At 33.7% G+C, this 13,203-nt stretch overlaps 1 protein-coding gene across 1 annotated transcript in view; it reads left to right on the top strand.

Moving 5' to 3' along the window:
- Positions 1 to 13,203, top strand: part of WWP1 (WW domain containing E3 ubiquitin protein ligase 1) — a 94,684-nt gene that overhangs the window by 45,891 nt on the left and 35,590 nt on the right. Inside the window, 2 exon segments of the mRNA XM_043984172.1 lie at positions 402 to 497; positions 3,491 to 3,665. Of these exon segments, the coding sequence (XP_043840107.1) occupies positions 402 to 497; positions 3,491 to 3,665 (271 nt within the window).

Raw genomic sequence — 13,203 nt, 5'->3', positions numbered from 1 at the left:
ACTGACTCCAGTGTGACATTGGGCAAGTCTCTTCAAATCTCATTGAGCATCTGTTTCCTCTACTGTAAAATGAGGGTAATGGTACTTGCAGTACCTGCTTCATAAGCAGCATAATATATAAACTCTATAAAAAGGAAGATGAGTTTCCTATACCCTTCAACTAAGGCAACAACTATTAATGGAAAAGAAACACTTAAGACCTTGAGCCATAACTGAGGAATTTAGGGGAAAAAATCTATAAATAAAATGTTTGGGCTTTTGTGGCAGATTGTATTGTTATTTCTTTTGAGTAAATATTTTTTGTGTCATTTTCTGTATTACATTTGTATATCATAAGTCTTTTGTATATTACAAGAAGGTGACCGTTTCATAGTGTCTTAGCTGTTTTCTCTTGTTTAAAGGTGGGAACAGAGAAAAGATCCTCATGATAGGACCTATTATGTTGATCATAATACACGTACTACAACATGGGAGAGACCACAGCCTTTACCACCAGGGTAATGTAGATCCTTTACATATTTTTAATGGTGTTTAACCACATGGGTATTCACACTTTGTACAATTAATTTCTTTTTTTTTTTTTACTTTTTACTCTGCTTATGATGCATTGATTAATAAACCAATGTGTATGATGAACTGGCTTAAGTTTTGAGACAAGACTAAAATAGGGTTTTTCTGAGATTGAACTTAGGAAAACTGGTTTTTTTAAACAGCATTTTCAAACATTTTAAAGGAATACTGTTCTGGTTACTTAAAATTGATGATAGCTTTCTGTTTAAGATTATGTGGATTTAGAATGCATTTTCAGAAAGAGGCAAATAAATTAGATGATTTACAACTCATATTTACAAGAACCAAACAAGTCAGATCAGTGATTAGTTTAGTCAGATATGGGTAAAATTCTGTTATCACAAATGCATATAAGTTAACTGACAAAACTGTTTCCATGCTCCTCATTGTCCACAATGTTCAAATTCCTAGACTTGATATTAAACCTTAACTCCTGCTCTTAATTTACTGTACCTATACTCCACCCAAACTGGTCTGCTTATATCCAAACTCACCTTGTGCTTTTTTGTCATAGTTTTTCATGGTATGCCTTAGACAGAACTCTTTTCAGTACTCAGCTCAAATGCTACCTCTGTCACAAAAGACTATTAGATTTAGAGTTAGCAGGCTTAGGTTCAAATCCTAATTTTGCCACTTAATTCCTCTGTAATACTGTGTAGGTTACTTAGATTTCTCAGAGCCACATTTTTCTCATCTGTGAAATGATGGGCTGAAGTTCTTCCATCTCTAAATTTGGCAACTATATTTCAGTCGTTGGTTTCTTATATATTTAATTTTATGCATTTAAAAACAAACTGAGAAAGATTTCATAATCTTTATCAGTCAAAAGGTGGGTTCAGGGGCAGCTAGGTGGTGCAGTAGATGATTCAGGAGGACCTGAGTTCAAATCCGGCCTCAGACACTTAACACTTACTAGCTGTGTGACCCTGGGCAAGTCACTTAACCCTCATTGCCCTGCAGAAAGAAAAAAAAGTGGGTTCAGTGACATAAAGAGGTTAAGAACCTCTCCTATAATGAAAGTGCTGTCTCCTTCTTCCTAAATCCTGTTATAGGATGCAGGTCTTACCATAGGATGTATGTTGCTTTTATGATATTTATCATATATTCTCCTGTATTTTGTCTAATTGTATGTCTGTCTTCTTCCTCACTCAGATGACAAGTTCATTTTTGTATCTTTCATAGCACCTAACTAAAATTTCTTCTTTGTAGGCACTCATTTGTATAAATGAATAATATTGTCATAGCAGATGATCCATAGAAACAATGTCTTTGCCCATGTGGATTTAGAAAATCCTACACAAATGGCTTTTTTTCTAGACCACATAATGATCATGCTCTAAGGAGGTCATCAGACTGGTGGTTATTTGCAATATTAGTGAAAGAAGAATTGGTCTTTTTTTTCTGACCTCAAGTAGCATTTTCCTTAAGATCCTTTCTTTCTTGAGCACCCTTCTTATCTAAAACAAAACTGCCTAAGCTTCCAAATAATTACCAGTAAAAACCATCACATAGACAAGGAGCTCAAAGGAGTTGAAGGATTGGAGAGAGACATGAGGGAACAGTGCATGAATGATACCTCCCCATTCTCTTTATTAGGTTAATTAGTTTTTTCATTTAGAATTAGCCTCTTTAGTGAATATTACTGTGTCCCTTGATGATTGAGATTATGTTAGATAATTGATAAGGAGTCATTAAACAGTAGAACACTACTAGATGCTATGAGAGCCTAGCACATTGAGGAAAATGATCTTAGGGTCATAAATTTAGAGTTGGAAGGCACTTCAGAATTCCTTCATCTAGTCTAACCCCCTCACTGCAGATGAAGAACTTGAGTTCAAGAGAAGTAATATGAAATGTCCAAGGTCACACAGAGATGGCATCAAGAAAGATTTGAAATGTGAGCATAGTAATTCCCCAATATGATACTGGTCTCAAAAGGATACCTTACTTTCTTCTTGCAAATTTACTCTCTGTCTGGCAATCATAAATTTTTCTTCAGCAGTGGTGTCATTCAAATAGAAGTGCATTGCAGCCTTGCCGTATTGACTTAGAAAGCCACAAATTAATATTCTACATGTATTTTTATTTATTTTTAAGAATTTTTCAATTACTTTTAAAATTTGGTTTGGGCCACCTGTGAATTTTATGGCCTGGGAATTTGACACTTCTGTTCTGTAGCATTTTTTTTAGCATATTTTTATATTTAGCCAGTAACTTCATTCTTCTCTCTTCAGTTTGAGGAAGAAAGAATGTGTTAATATATTCTTGCTTCTACAATGTAATATAGATAGGTTAATCTAAATTTTGATTTGTTGCTGAAATAATTCTGTTAATCAGTTTTTTTATGTAGATACCTTTATTCTGTCGTTTACATTTTTTGTTTTTTGTCCCTTATACCTTCTTAGAGTAAATACACTCAAAAGATTATGGAACAAAATTAAACTATACGTCTACTTTCTTTTTGGCTTAGAACAATTTTATTTATGGCTGTGTATTTTTAAATATGTGCAATTTATAATGCCTAGTTAAACTAAATATTGATAGTTGACTTATTGAAAATGTATCTCATTAAGTAAGGTAGACAATTCCAAATATAGCACAGTAGTTGCACAGGGCATCCTTATTTATTTAATTTGTGAAAATAGTGATACTAGGACTAGTGAGTCTATGGTCTCTTAGACAATCCTGATATAATAATAATGGTAGCATTTATTTTATTTTTTCCGAGTTAATTTTTACCAATTTTTATGAGGGATATATAATTTTGGAAATTTGATATTACATTAATAATTTTTTAAGACTTTAGCTTGAATTTAAATGCTTTAAGTACAACATAAGGCACAAAAGTTTTAAGAATAAAGGATTTTGTTTCTCATATTATGGGGGGTTGGGGGCTTTTTTGTTTTGTTTTGGGGGCAAGTTGGGAAAGAAGAGTTGATGATCGTGGAAGAGTTTATTATGTGGACCATAACACCAGAACAACAACATGGCAGCGACCTACAATGGAATCAGTCAGAAACTTTGAACAATGGAAGTCTCAGCGTAACCAACTTCAAGGAGCTATGCAACAGTTTAACCAACGATACCTCTATTCGGTAATTAGAATATTATAAAATAACATTTTCCCAGGTGTTTTTTTTTCCTTCAGTCTAATATATTGCCTCAGTCAGCCTGCTAGCCATTTGCTAACTTTAGTAAACAATTACTAATTGAATAATAATATTTATTTTAGGTACTTGAATTCTAGTGAGAGCGAGAGTGCATGTGTGTATGCGTGTGCGTGTGTAGATCACTTCTTTAGAAATGTGGGTAGCTTTTTATTTTTTTTTCTAACCATATTTATTTTGTTTGAACAAGTTACACTCATTGCCTGGGTTTTTGGAATATTTCTTTGTTGTAAAAAATCAGGTTTTTTATCTAGTATCTGTCCTTTACATGTACAAAATTATTTTGTTTCTTCATAGTTATGGCATTTTTTTTTCTAATAGTGGTAATGTATTGTCACAGGTATGTCAAGTCTAGATTCAGTGGAATGCCATTTAGAAAATTATTGTTGTACTTCATAAAATACAGTGGAAGTCTCCTATAATATTAGTGTGAGGATAAATATTCCTTCCATTATTAATGTATAAATAGCTGGCCTTGTTATGTAAACAGCAAATGAAGAAAAATGCTCCTACAGGAAATGACTATAATACTGCAATTCTATTTGCAACAGAGTAAATCTAGTATTTTAAAGAAGTAGTCATTTAAAACTTGATAAACTCCAAGGACAGATTATCAAGTAAACATAAAATAAAGAATGAAATCTTAGATAAGTCAATCAGCAATATAACCAAATTAATAAGCAACCAAAAATTGTATTTTCTTTGTGACCTTTACAAAACCACATGAGGTTCTGCTACCTTTGACTTTTACTGTTAAAAAAAATTTTTTTTTTCTCTTCATTCATGTTAACCACTTAGTTACTTTGATACCCATTCTAGGTACTAACAGACAGCATTTTTGTCCGTTGGGGCCTAGCTGGACAAGAGCTGGATACAGTTTTTCTAGGCTTAGGTCTTGGTTTCATTTTCCTTAGTGGCATAGAAAAGTACAGAGATCTGTGACCAAGACTACTCAGGGAGTCAGAGATAGCACATGATTTATGAACCAGTATACTAGAATGGATAGAATACTAGAGTTAAGAGTTAGGAAGAATTGAGTTTGAATTCTACCTCTGATGCTTACTCATCAGCTACTTTTAATTCTCCAAAGCCTCAGTTCTTCAGCTATAAAGCAAGTATTAATAATTCCTAGGGTTGTACTTCACAGGCTTTTTGTGAGGCTCATTTGAGAAAATATATGTAAAATAGTTTATAAAACTTTTAAAGCTATATAGAAATGTCAGATAACTTGATAAAAGCATGGCTTTATCATTAACACAGGCTTATCCCCTTTTACTACTTGTTTATTGTGTAGCTTTGGGCCAGAATTTTTACACATCTTGTATCTGTCCTTTCCACTTCATTTACACCAGCACTTCTTGAACTTTTTCCACTCACAACCACTTTTTTTCCTGAGAAATTTTTTGCAACTCCAGGTATATAAAATAGGAATACATAATCTTTTACTTTGCCAATTTTTCGCAATCCCCATATAGGTTCAAGACTCACAGTTTTAAGAAACTAGGACATCAACAGCCACCCACTGAGTTCAGTTCCTTTTATCTCTTGCCTATTACAGTAGCTTCCTAATTTGTCCCTCTGCTTCAAGTCTACTCCTATCTATCTCCTCCACTACCCCAGCTCAACAAGCAACTTTGTCTACAGGTTTGTGGGTCATCCCCATATTCAGCAAACACTAGCTACTTCCTGTTACCTCTGAGATTAAATTTAAATTCCGGTTTTGTATTTAAAGTTTTTCACAACCTGGAACCATCTACCTTTGCAGTGTTGTTTACATATTATTACTTTTCATGAAGACTCTTTACCATCTAGCCATGGTGGCCTTCTTGCTGTTCATCATGCACAACATATCATTCTGCCTCTATGACTGTGAATGCTCTCACTCTCACCTCCACTTCTTGGAATCCCTTATTTCCTTCTTCTCTGTATTAGCGCTTTCTTAAGGTTACCTTTTATCTGTTTGTCTTTGGTTTATGCACGTATACTGTCTCCTCTGTTAGAATGTAAACTTGAAGGCTGTTTTTACTTGGCTTTTGTATCCCTGTTGCCCGATACATATTAGACACTTAATACAACTATACCTCTTTGGTTGATTGAGTCTCTAGAAGGAGGGGATTTAACTGGATAATTTTAAGATCTCTTTCAGAGCTGAAATTCTGTACTTTCTGACAGCTGAACCCCAGGAAAATAGAGGTGCAGGAAGTGGGTAAAAAAAATTCCTAGCATTGATTGCTAGGTCAACTTATAAGATTCAGGAAGAATGAACAGAGAAGGAAAGAAACTACTTTGAATGCCCTAAGCAATTGGGCCTCTACTTCTTTAGCAGAAAAGATGACTTTATTACATAAACACAGTTGTAAAATGGTTAGACTTAAGGTAAAAGGCAGTAGAAACAACACTGGATCTGAAGTCAGAATTTGAGTCTTGGCTTTGTGTAATCATTCATCATCTCTGGACCTCATTCTTTCAGGGTTGGACCACATGTCTTCTTCTCAGGTAATTTTCAGCACTAAATCCATGATCCTATCTTCCTCTTGGGTTAAACAAAAGAATCCCTTACAGCCATCTATATCACATAACGCATGAAATTCCAATATAGATTCTTTTACTAATCAATCAATTTATTAAGTACCATGTTTGTGCTAGGCACAAAGACTAAAGTAAGATCAAGCAGACTTTTATTGTAAAGCAAATGTCTATTTAGATTATGTTTTTAAACTGTTGTTAAAGTTGTGTTGCATTCTATTAGGTACATATATACATATACAAACTAGCATGTACGTATATAAATATATACGGAATACATACAAAATAAATAATAGGTTATTATTTATTTATTGCTTTGAGATTTGCTAAATACTTTACATATATTCTCTCATTTCATCCTCAAAACAACACTGTGAGTTTGACAATGTTTTACATATGAGTAAACTGATACCGAGAGGTTATGTGACTTGTCCAGGGTTACAAAGCTAGTAAATTTCTGAGGTCTTCCTGATTCCACATTTAGCATCCATATCTGCTGGGCCACTTATCTGTAATTGGGTGTAATTACCACCCAGGTATTTAAGGTGGAGAGGCACTAGCGTCTGGGGGTATCAAAATGGATCTCATGTAGAAAGGCTGCGTTTGGGCCAAGCATTGAAAGAAAATAAAGATCCTTCTCAAAGGCAGAGTTTAGCATGGCGTGCATTCCAAGCATGGGAGGAACATGTCCCCAAAAAATCCTAAAAATAATGAGATGAGACAAGTATACATTCACATCTCAGTTTGAAATAGGGCCACTCTTTCTGTTTTCCTTGTTACCTAGATGAGATATGCTTTATTATGAAACTAAGAGTCTTAACTAGGTACTAAGTTAGTCAGTAAACACTTAAGAGTCTGCCATGTGCTGGGTACTGTGTTAAGTGCCAGGGATACAAAGAATGGGAAAACAACCCCTCTCCTCAAGGACCTCACAATCTGAGCTCCTTTTAATAGAAAGACAATATGTAAAAAAGAAGCTTAAAATTTTACTTGAGGGGGAAGGGGGGGTTGGGGAGGGACGAGGGCCAAGAGGCTACGCGGCACTGAGGCATGAAATCCAGAGGAGTACATACACCCAGGTGGAAAGCGAAAGCAAAGACTATCCTCCAGCCTCTCCTTAAATTCAGGGTCTGGGCGGAGCTCTCTACTTTCTGTCCTCTACAAACAGAGGGAGGAAGGTGCCCCAGGGGCAGGGAGTACTGAAGAGGTAAGATTTCAGAGTTGGTAATGAGGAGAACTCAGTGATTTGGGGTAACACAAAAACACTGAGAACCTGAAAATTATGGGGAAGAGAGCATCCACAGGCAGCAGAAGATGACAGAAGTGCCTCTTCTTGGGCTATTGGGTAGAACGATCTTTTTACTCTTAGCAGATTTCCTTTCCATTCTATATAAGGGAGAAAGGGGCAAACCTACTCTTGTTTGTAGTCCCCATTCCCTACCTGACTGGTGATTTGAATAGAAACATTCCCAAGATTGGCAGTATACATGCACATTTTTTTGTTGTTGTTGTTTCTAGTAATGGTTATTAATAACAATAACTCACATTTAAATCTTTTCTTAACTTTTGCCACATCCTTTCCTCACAATAATCCTGAGAGGTAAGCGGTCCAAGTATTAAAATGAGGCTCTGAATGTCTTAGCACCTTGAATGTCATCATATCACTGTCTGGGGTAGTGTTCAAACCAGTACTTGGTGGTTTCCTGACTTCAAGTCCAGCATTCTTTCCTATATGCTGCATATATGAACTGGACTTAGACCAATGTTGCACGTTGATGTATATATGGCTTTTATTATTGTTACAGTACTACTTAATAAAGGCTAGAAAGAATGAATAAAAAGCCTGAATTATATATATTTTTAAAGAAATGTAAGTTAATCTCCATACCTCAGTATTCCTATCTGGAAATGAGGGAAAATTGACAATGATTTCTAAAGTCAGTCCCCAATTTAACATTGTGTTAAAGATATAACTCTAAAATAGATATTTGCTTTCCAAATAGAGGCTGCTGGACCTTATTGGATGAGTAGATAACTCAATGTGATTAGCATCCATTTATTTGTAGTCCATACCCATAGTCCTCAAATAGCTTGCTTTTCTTCTTCAAGCTAAATTAAATATGCCTCCTGAAATTTCTTTTAGTCTACTTCCTGAACAGTTTTCTTTTTTTTCTCACAAATAATACTTAGTTGAACTTTAGGCTATTCCAGATTGCATTATCACAGAGTCTGAATTAATGTTTTTACAATACCTGTATTTGAAAGAAAAATTTGAGCCATGGAACATCTGAATTCCATATAATACTTTAGCAACCTATAAAACTAAAAATATCTCTGACAACACTTTACCTACTCCTAGACAATAATGTTGTAACATGCAAAAGCTAGAACCAAACTTTGAATTTTGAATTTGAACCTTTTAAGTTTATAGTTCCGTGTGGCAAAGATGTTATATAAAGGGTAATTAAGAAATCTTTGAATGAATTTATGTGTGAATAATAGATGATATAGGAAATACATTAACCAGAAACAATTGTCACTAAGAATATTAAATTACAGATATATAGAGAGAATCATTTCCAGAGAAAATATAAATTTAGTACAGGAAAAAAGTAGAAGAGGAAAAGATTGAAAAATTTTCACAAGTCTAACTTTTTCAATTGAAATATTTCCTTATTTCTTTTTACCAATTTTTTTAAAACATAAATTCCTATGTCTTTACTAATTGAGTTAGTTTTTTTTTTCTTCTTGTATTTGTGTAACTTTAAAGAATTAAGTATTTCTTTGGTATGGCTGCTCCCTCCTTTGATAAAAATCACAACCCTTCCATACCTTATTAGTTGGTCATTTTGAGTTGTGGCCAAAATAATTTAACTCTAGATGAATGCCGTAGTGATGATGGGCCTCCCCCCTTAGCTAGGCCAATCACTGACTGTTGCTAACTTAGTCTTCTGATTTGGGAATATTTGGGATCATATTTGCTTCTCTATAAATAGCATGCCTTACAGACAGTTTTACCACAATTTCAAATGTTCATTTAGTTTTTAATTCAAAATAAGCAATTACTGTGTATTCAGGTGTAAGGAAGGTAGATCTTATGATTATCAAATATTGTTTTTCAGTTTTCTATAGCTACATTCCATTTCTTTAGTAGTTGACTGTAACAGAGAGATTAAAATATAAGACTGTTCAAAACCATTTCTTCCCAGTAACTAATGAATTTGAACAAGCATGCCTGGAATTTTGAACAAAATACGAATAAATAATTTCCTGCCATATTGGCAATTCAGGAATGTACTGTTCACTTCAAAGTTCTATATATACTTCAGACCTTTGAGACTCAGAAGAGGGCAATTAAAATCAGACGCCTGGGTTAAAAGCCTTGCTTTACCAGCTGTGTCACTTAATCTTTGGACCTCAGTTTCCTGATCTACAGAATGATGTGGTTGGACTAGGCGGGCTCTAAGATACTTTCTGGCTCCAAGTTTGTGATCCTATGCTTCTCAGAAGAAAAGAAAGTTTACTTTTGTTCAAGCATAGATAATAAATAACCTAATCAATTCCAGTTTTTGCAGTTGCTTTGAAAAATGGTGATTTGAAGGAAAAATTGATATGAGTCATCTGAGGAAAGAGTTTTTCTTATTTTCATCTTCAAAATTTCATGATGATCTGAAAATTAGCTGAAGATAGTATTGTATAACTAACAATATATTAACTTATCCTAATGTATCTTTGATTAATGTTAGCAAAAGCACCCTTCCGTAGTTAGTTTCTTTCATTTCTCTCTGCTTTGCAGTGGTTGCTGATCTTTCAATGAGGTGTGTTATGTAAAGGCCTCTAGGAAGTGTGAGGGAAGATTCTGTACACAGAGATTGTTGCTTTCTCAGCGGACTTTGTCAAATACATCTGGAAACTTTAGTTGTCTTTCAAACGAGATAAATACATATAACTCTTTTTTCAGATTTTCTAAGGCAGAACCCTGGATATCTCCAAAGTTTTTGGGTAGCAAGGTGACATAATGGATAGAATGCTGGACCTAGAGTAAGGAAGGTCTGAGTTCAAATCAAACTTCATACATTAGCTATGTGACTCTAGGCAAGTCACTTCACCTCTTCTTGCTTCAGTTTTCTCATCTATAAAAAGGAGGTAAAAAATAGTACCTACCTCTCAGTGTTGTGATTATCAAATGAGATTAATATTTGTAAAGCTGTACAAATATTAAAGTACATGTAAATGTTGTTCTTGTTATAATTACAGGAAGGTTGAATCTCATTCAATTATTTGGGGCATACATCTTTAATTCCCCAGACAAACAATTATGATTGCAAAATGACCAATTTCTTTGTTTTCCTATTAGAAATAGAGTACAAAAGATGTTTTGTGGGTTTTTCCCCTCCAATTTTGACTTAAATAACATAGTTTTTAATAAGTATTTCTATAAAATGGACTTGAAAAAAAACCAAGATATGTCAACCTGACCACTTAGAATAGTGCTTTATTTAGCAATTCAAATTTAAGGACTTAATAGTCTTTCCATAAAGGTCTAAGATTCCTGTGTTTACCTTGGTTTGTACTAATATGTACACACATACATGATTTCATTAAATAAACATTTAATAAGTGCTTACTATGTGCTGGACACTGTGCTGGGGGTACCAAAAGGGGCAAAAGGCAAGCCCTGACCTCAAGGAGCTAACAGAATAATGAGGGAAACAACATGCTAATAAATATATACAGAGCAAGCTATATCCGGAGTGAATAAAGCAGGGATTAAGAGAGGGAAAACAATAGAATTACAAGGTGTTAGGTACATATCTGTATATACATGTATAATATGTTTATGGAGCTTTTAGACATTTTAAAACCTACTATGGATGCTTAATATTTAAAGTAATATTCTTATAAAACAAATAAACATTTCACAAAAAATGAAATATTCTTCATCTACTTACCGTCACTATTTGCTCACTTAGAGAAAGCTAGATGGCACATGGGATAATTGGCCTGGACATGGTAGAAGCTTAAAATAAATACTCATTCCCTTCTCACCCCTCTCCTAGTTTTGTTTTTTCTCTTCCTGAACTTTCATGTATCAAGCTTTCCTTAAAGGGAGGGAAGGGAATCCTGTTTTAAAAGAGCTAAATCACTTGCATTTTATATTTATGTTTAGGGTTCTGTCACAATAAAAACAATTTTTCTCCCCAAGCTAGTCATTTTGAAGGCTGGAAATTATATTGATAGTCATTGTTTAGTAAAGTACTACTTATCTGGTATTTAGACTTAGAGCAGCTTCAGTCTTATGATTTGCAAACTCAAATATAAGATGAATTATTCTCATTAGAAAAAAGAATAATTCACAAAGTCCACGTACATAAAAGCATGTTGACTTGAGTATTGTGAATACAACTAAGATTGCTCATTTAATAATCTTGGTTATCTGGTTTCCTCTAGATTTTTTCAGTTTTTTTCTAGGTTATAACAGGAAGCTTAGGGAGGGACTGCTAACAGCAGACTGCAGTAAGAAGTTAACAGCTGATAGCAGAGAGTGAAAACAGAAGAAATAATCATAAAAGCCTAGGAATTTGGGACCATTTAGTGTAGGGACAGATAATCCAACACACCTTAAAATTTCATGACTGTGTGACTGAATTACAGGACAATGTAATAATTAATATTCATAATCATGAGTCAGAGTCATAAAGAAAAGACTAGAATTATGTTCCAAATTATCTGTTTAAAACAGCAAAAAATGTATATAAAATGTATTAGAAAATTTTTCATCAAAATGTTTAACTTTTTAAAGTTTCATTACTTTAAAAGGAGCAAGCTTTATCCCTGGGGAAAATTAATTCATCCAGGAAACTCAGTTCACTGCAAGTAATGGTTAAAGGAAACACTACCATATGAGATGATTTAAGAGTATTTAGAATCACTTCTAGTGAATTATTTGGATGTTAGTTAAATGCTTCCACTTTTTAAAAAATTAAACTAGTTCTAACTTTAGTGTCTTTATGATTTAAAAGTTGTAAGATTTTCTGTAGATAGACCAGTGTAATCACTGCCTTTTTGGTTTATAAATTGATTAGCAAGTTAACAGATTTTTAAAATCTGTCAATTTCATATAACAGTAAATTGTCTATATTTTCCATTTCCAATACCAAACATTTCCCTTTTTGTGTAAAAAAAAATGTTAGTAGAACTTATACAGGGGCAGCTAGGTGGCACAGTGGATAGAGCACCGGCTCTGGAATCAGGAGTACCTGAGTTCAAATCCGGCCTCAGACACTTAACACTTACTAACTGTGTGACCCTGGGCAAGTCACTTAACCCCAATTGCCTCACTTTAAAAAAAAAAATAGAACTTATACAGCATAATTTGAAAGATAGCTCATTTTCTGGTTCTATTTAGATGAGTGAAATTCAACAGATATTGCTCATCTTGATAGTCAATAGAATTTTATATCTTTTTCCAGACAACTGAATTTTGAGTAGTATCATAGAGGTTAGCACATTTGTGAAACATTGAAGGACAAACAAAAGAAATGTTTATAAGTCATTTATGTTGCCAGTTATATCTTGATGGATTTGAGGGTTCTGACATTTTGATTAGATTTAATATTCAGTATTTCTAGATTTGTTATCTAGTATGTTTCTCCATAAAGTTCTTATTAGGAACTTGATTTGAAAAGTAATCTAATCTTTGTAAATGTTTAAGAATACTTAGCTTTTTGGTTCCATAATAATTATAAGAAAAGGCTTTTAAATTATTCTAATATTCATAAAGGCATCCTTTGAATAAAAGATTTAGTACTAATACCCTAATTTGTGTATTTTCCTGAATATTTTCATGTAAATAAAAGTAATGTTCTGAGATAGTAGTAGGGAAAGTACTGTAACAAATTCTCAGCTTTACAAAGGAAATACACTACTGATGAAGGTC

This window comes from Dromiciops gliroides, chromosome 1 (assembly GCF_019393635.1).
Source record: "Dromiciops gliroides isolate mDroGli1 chromosome 1, mDroGli1.pri, whole genome shotgun sequence".
In the NCBI taxonomy this organism is placed as follows: Eukaryota; Metazoa; Chordata; class Mammalia; order Microbiotheria; family Microbiotheriidae; genus Dromiciops; species Dromiciops gliroides.
Note: the sequence above shows the minus strand (reverse complement) of the source record. Positions and strands in the feature narration are given on the sequence as shown.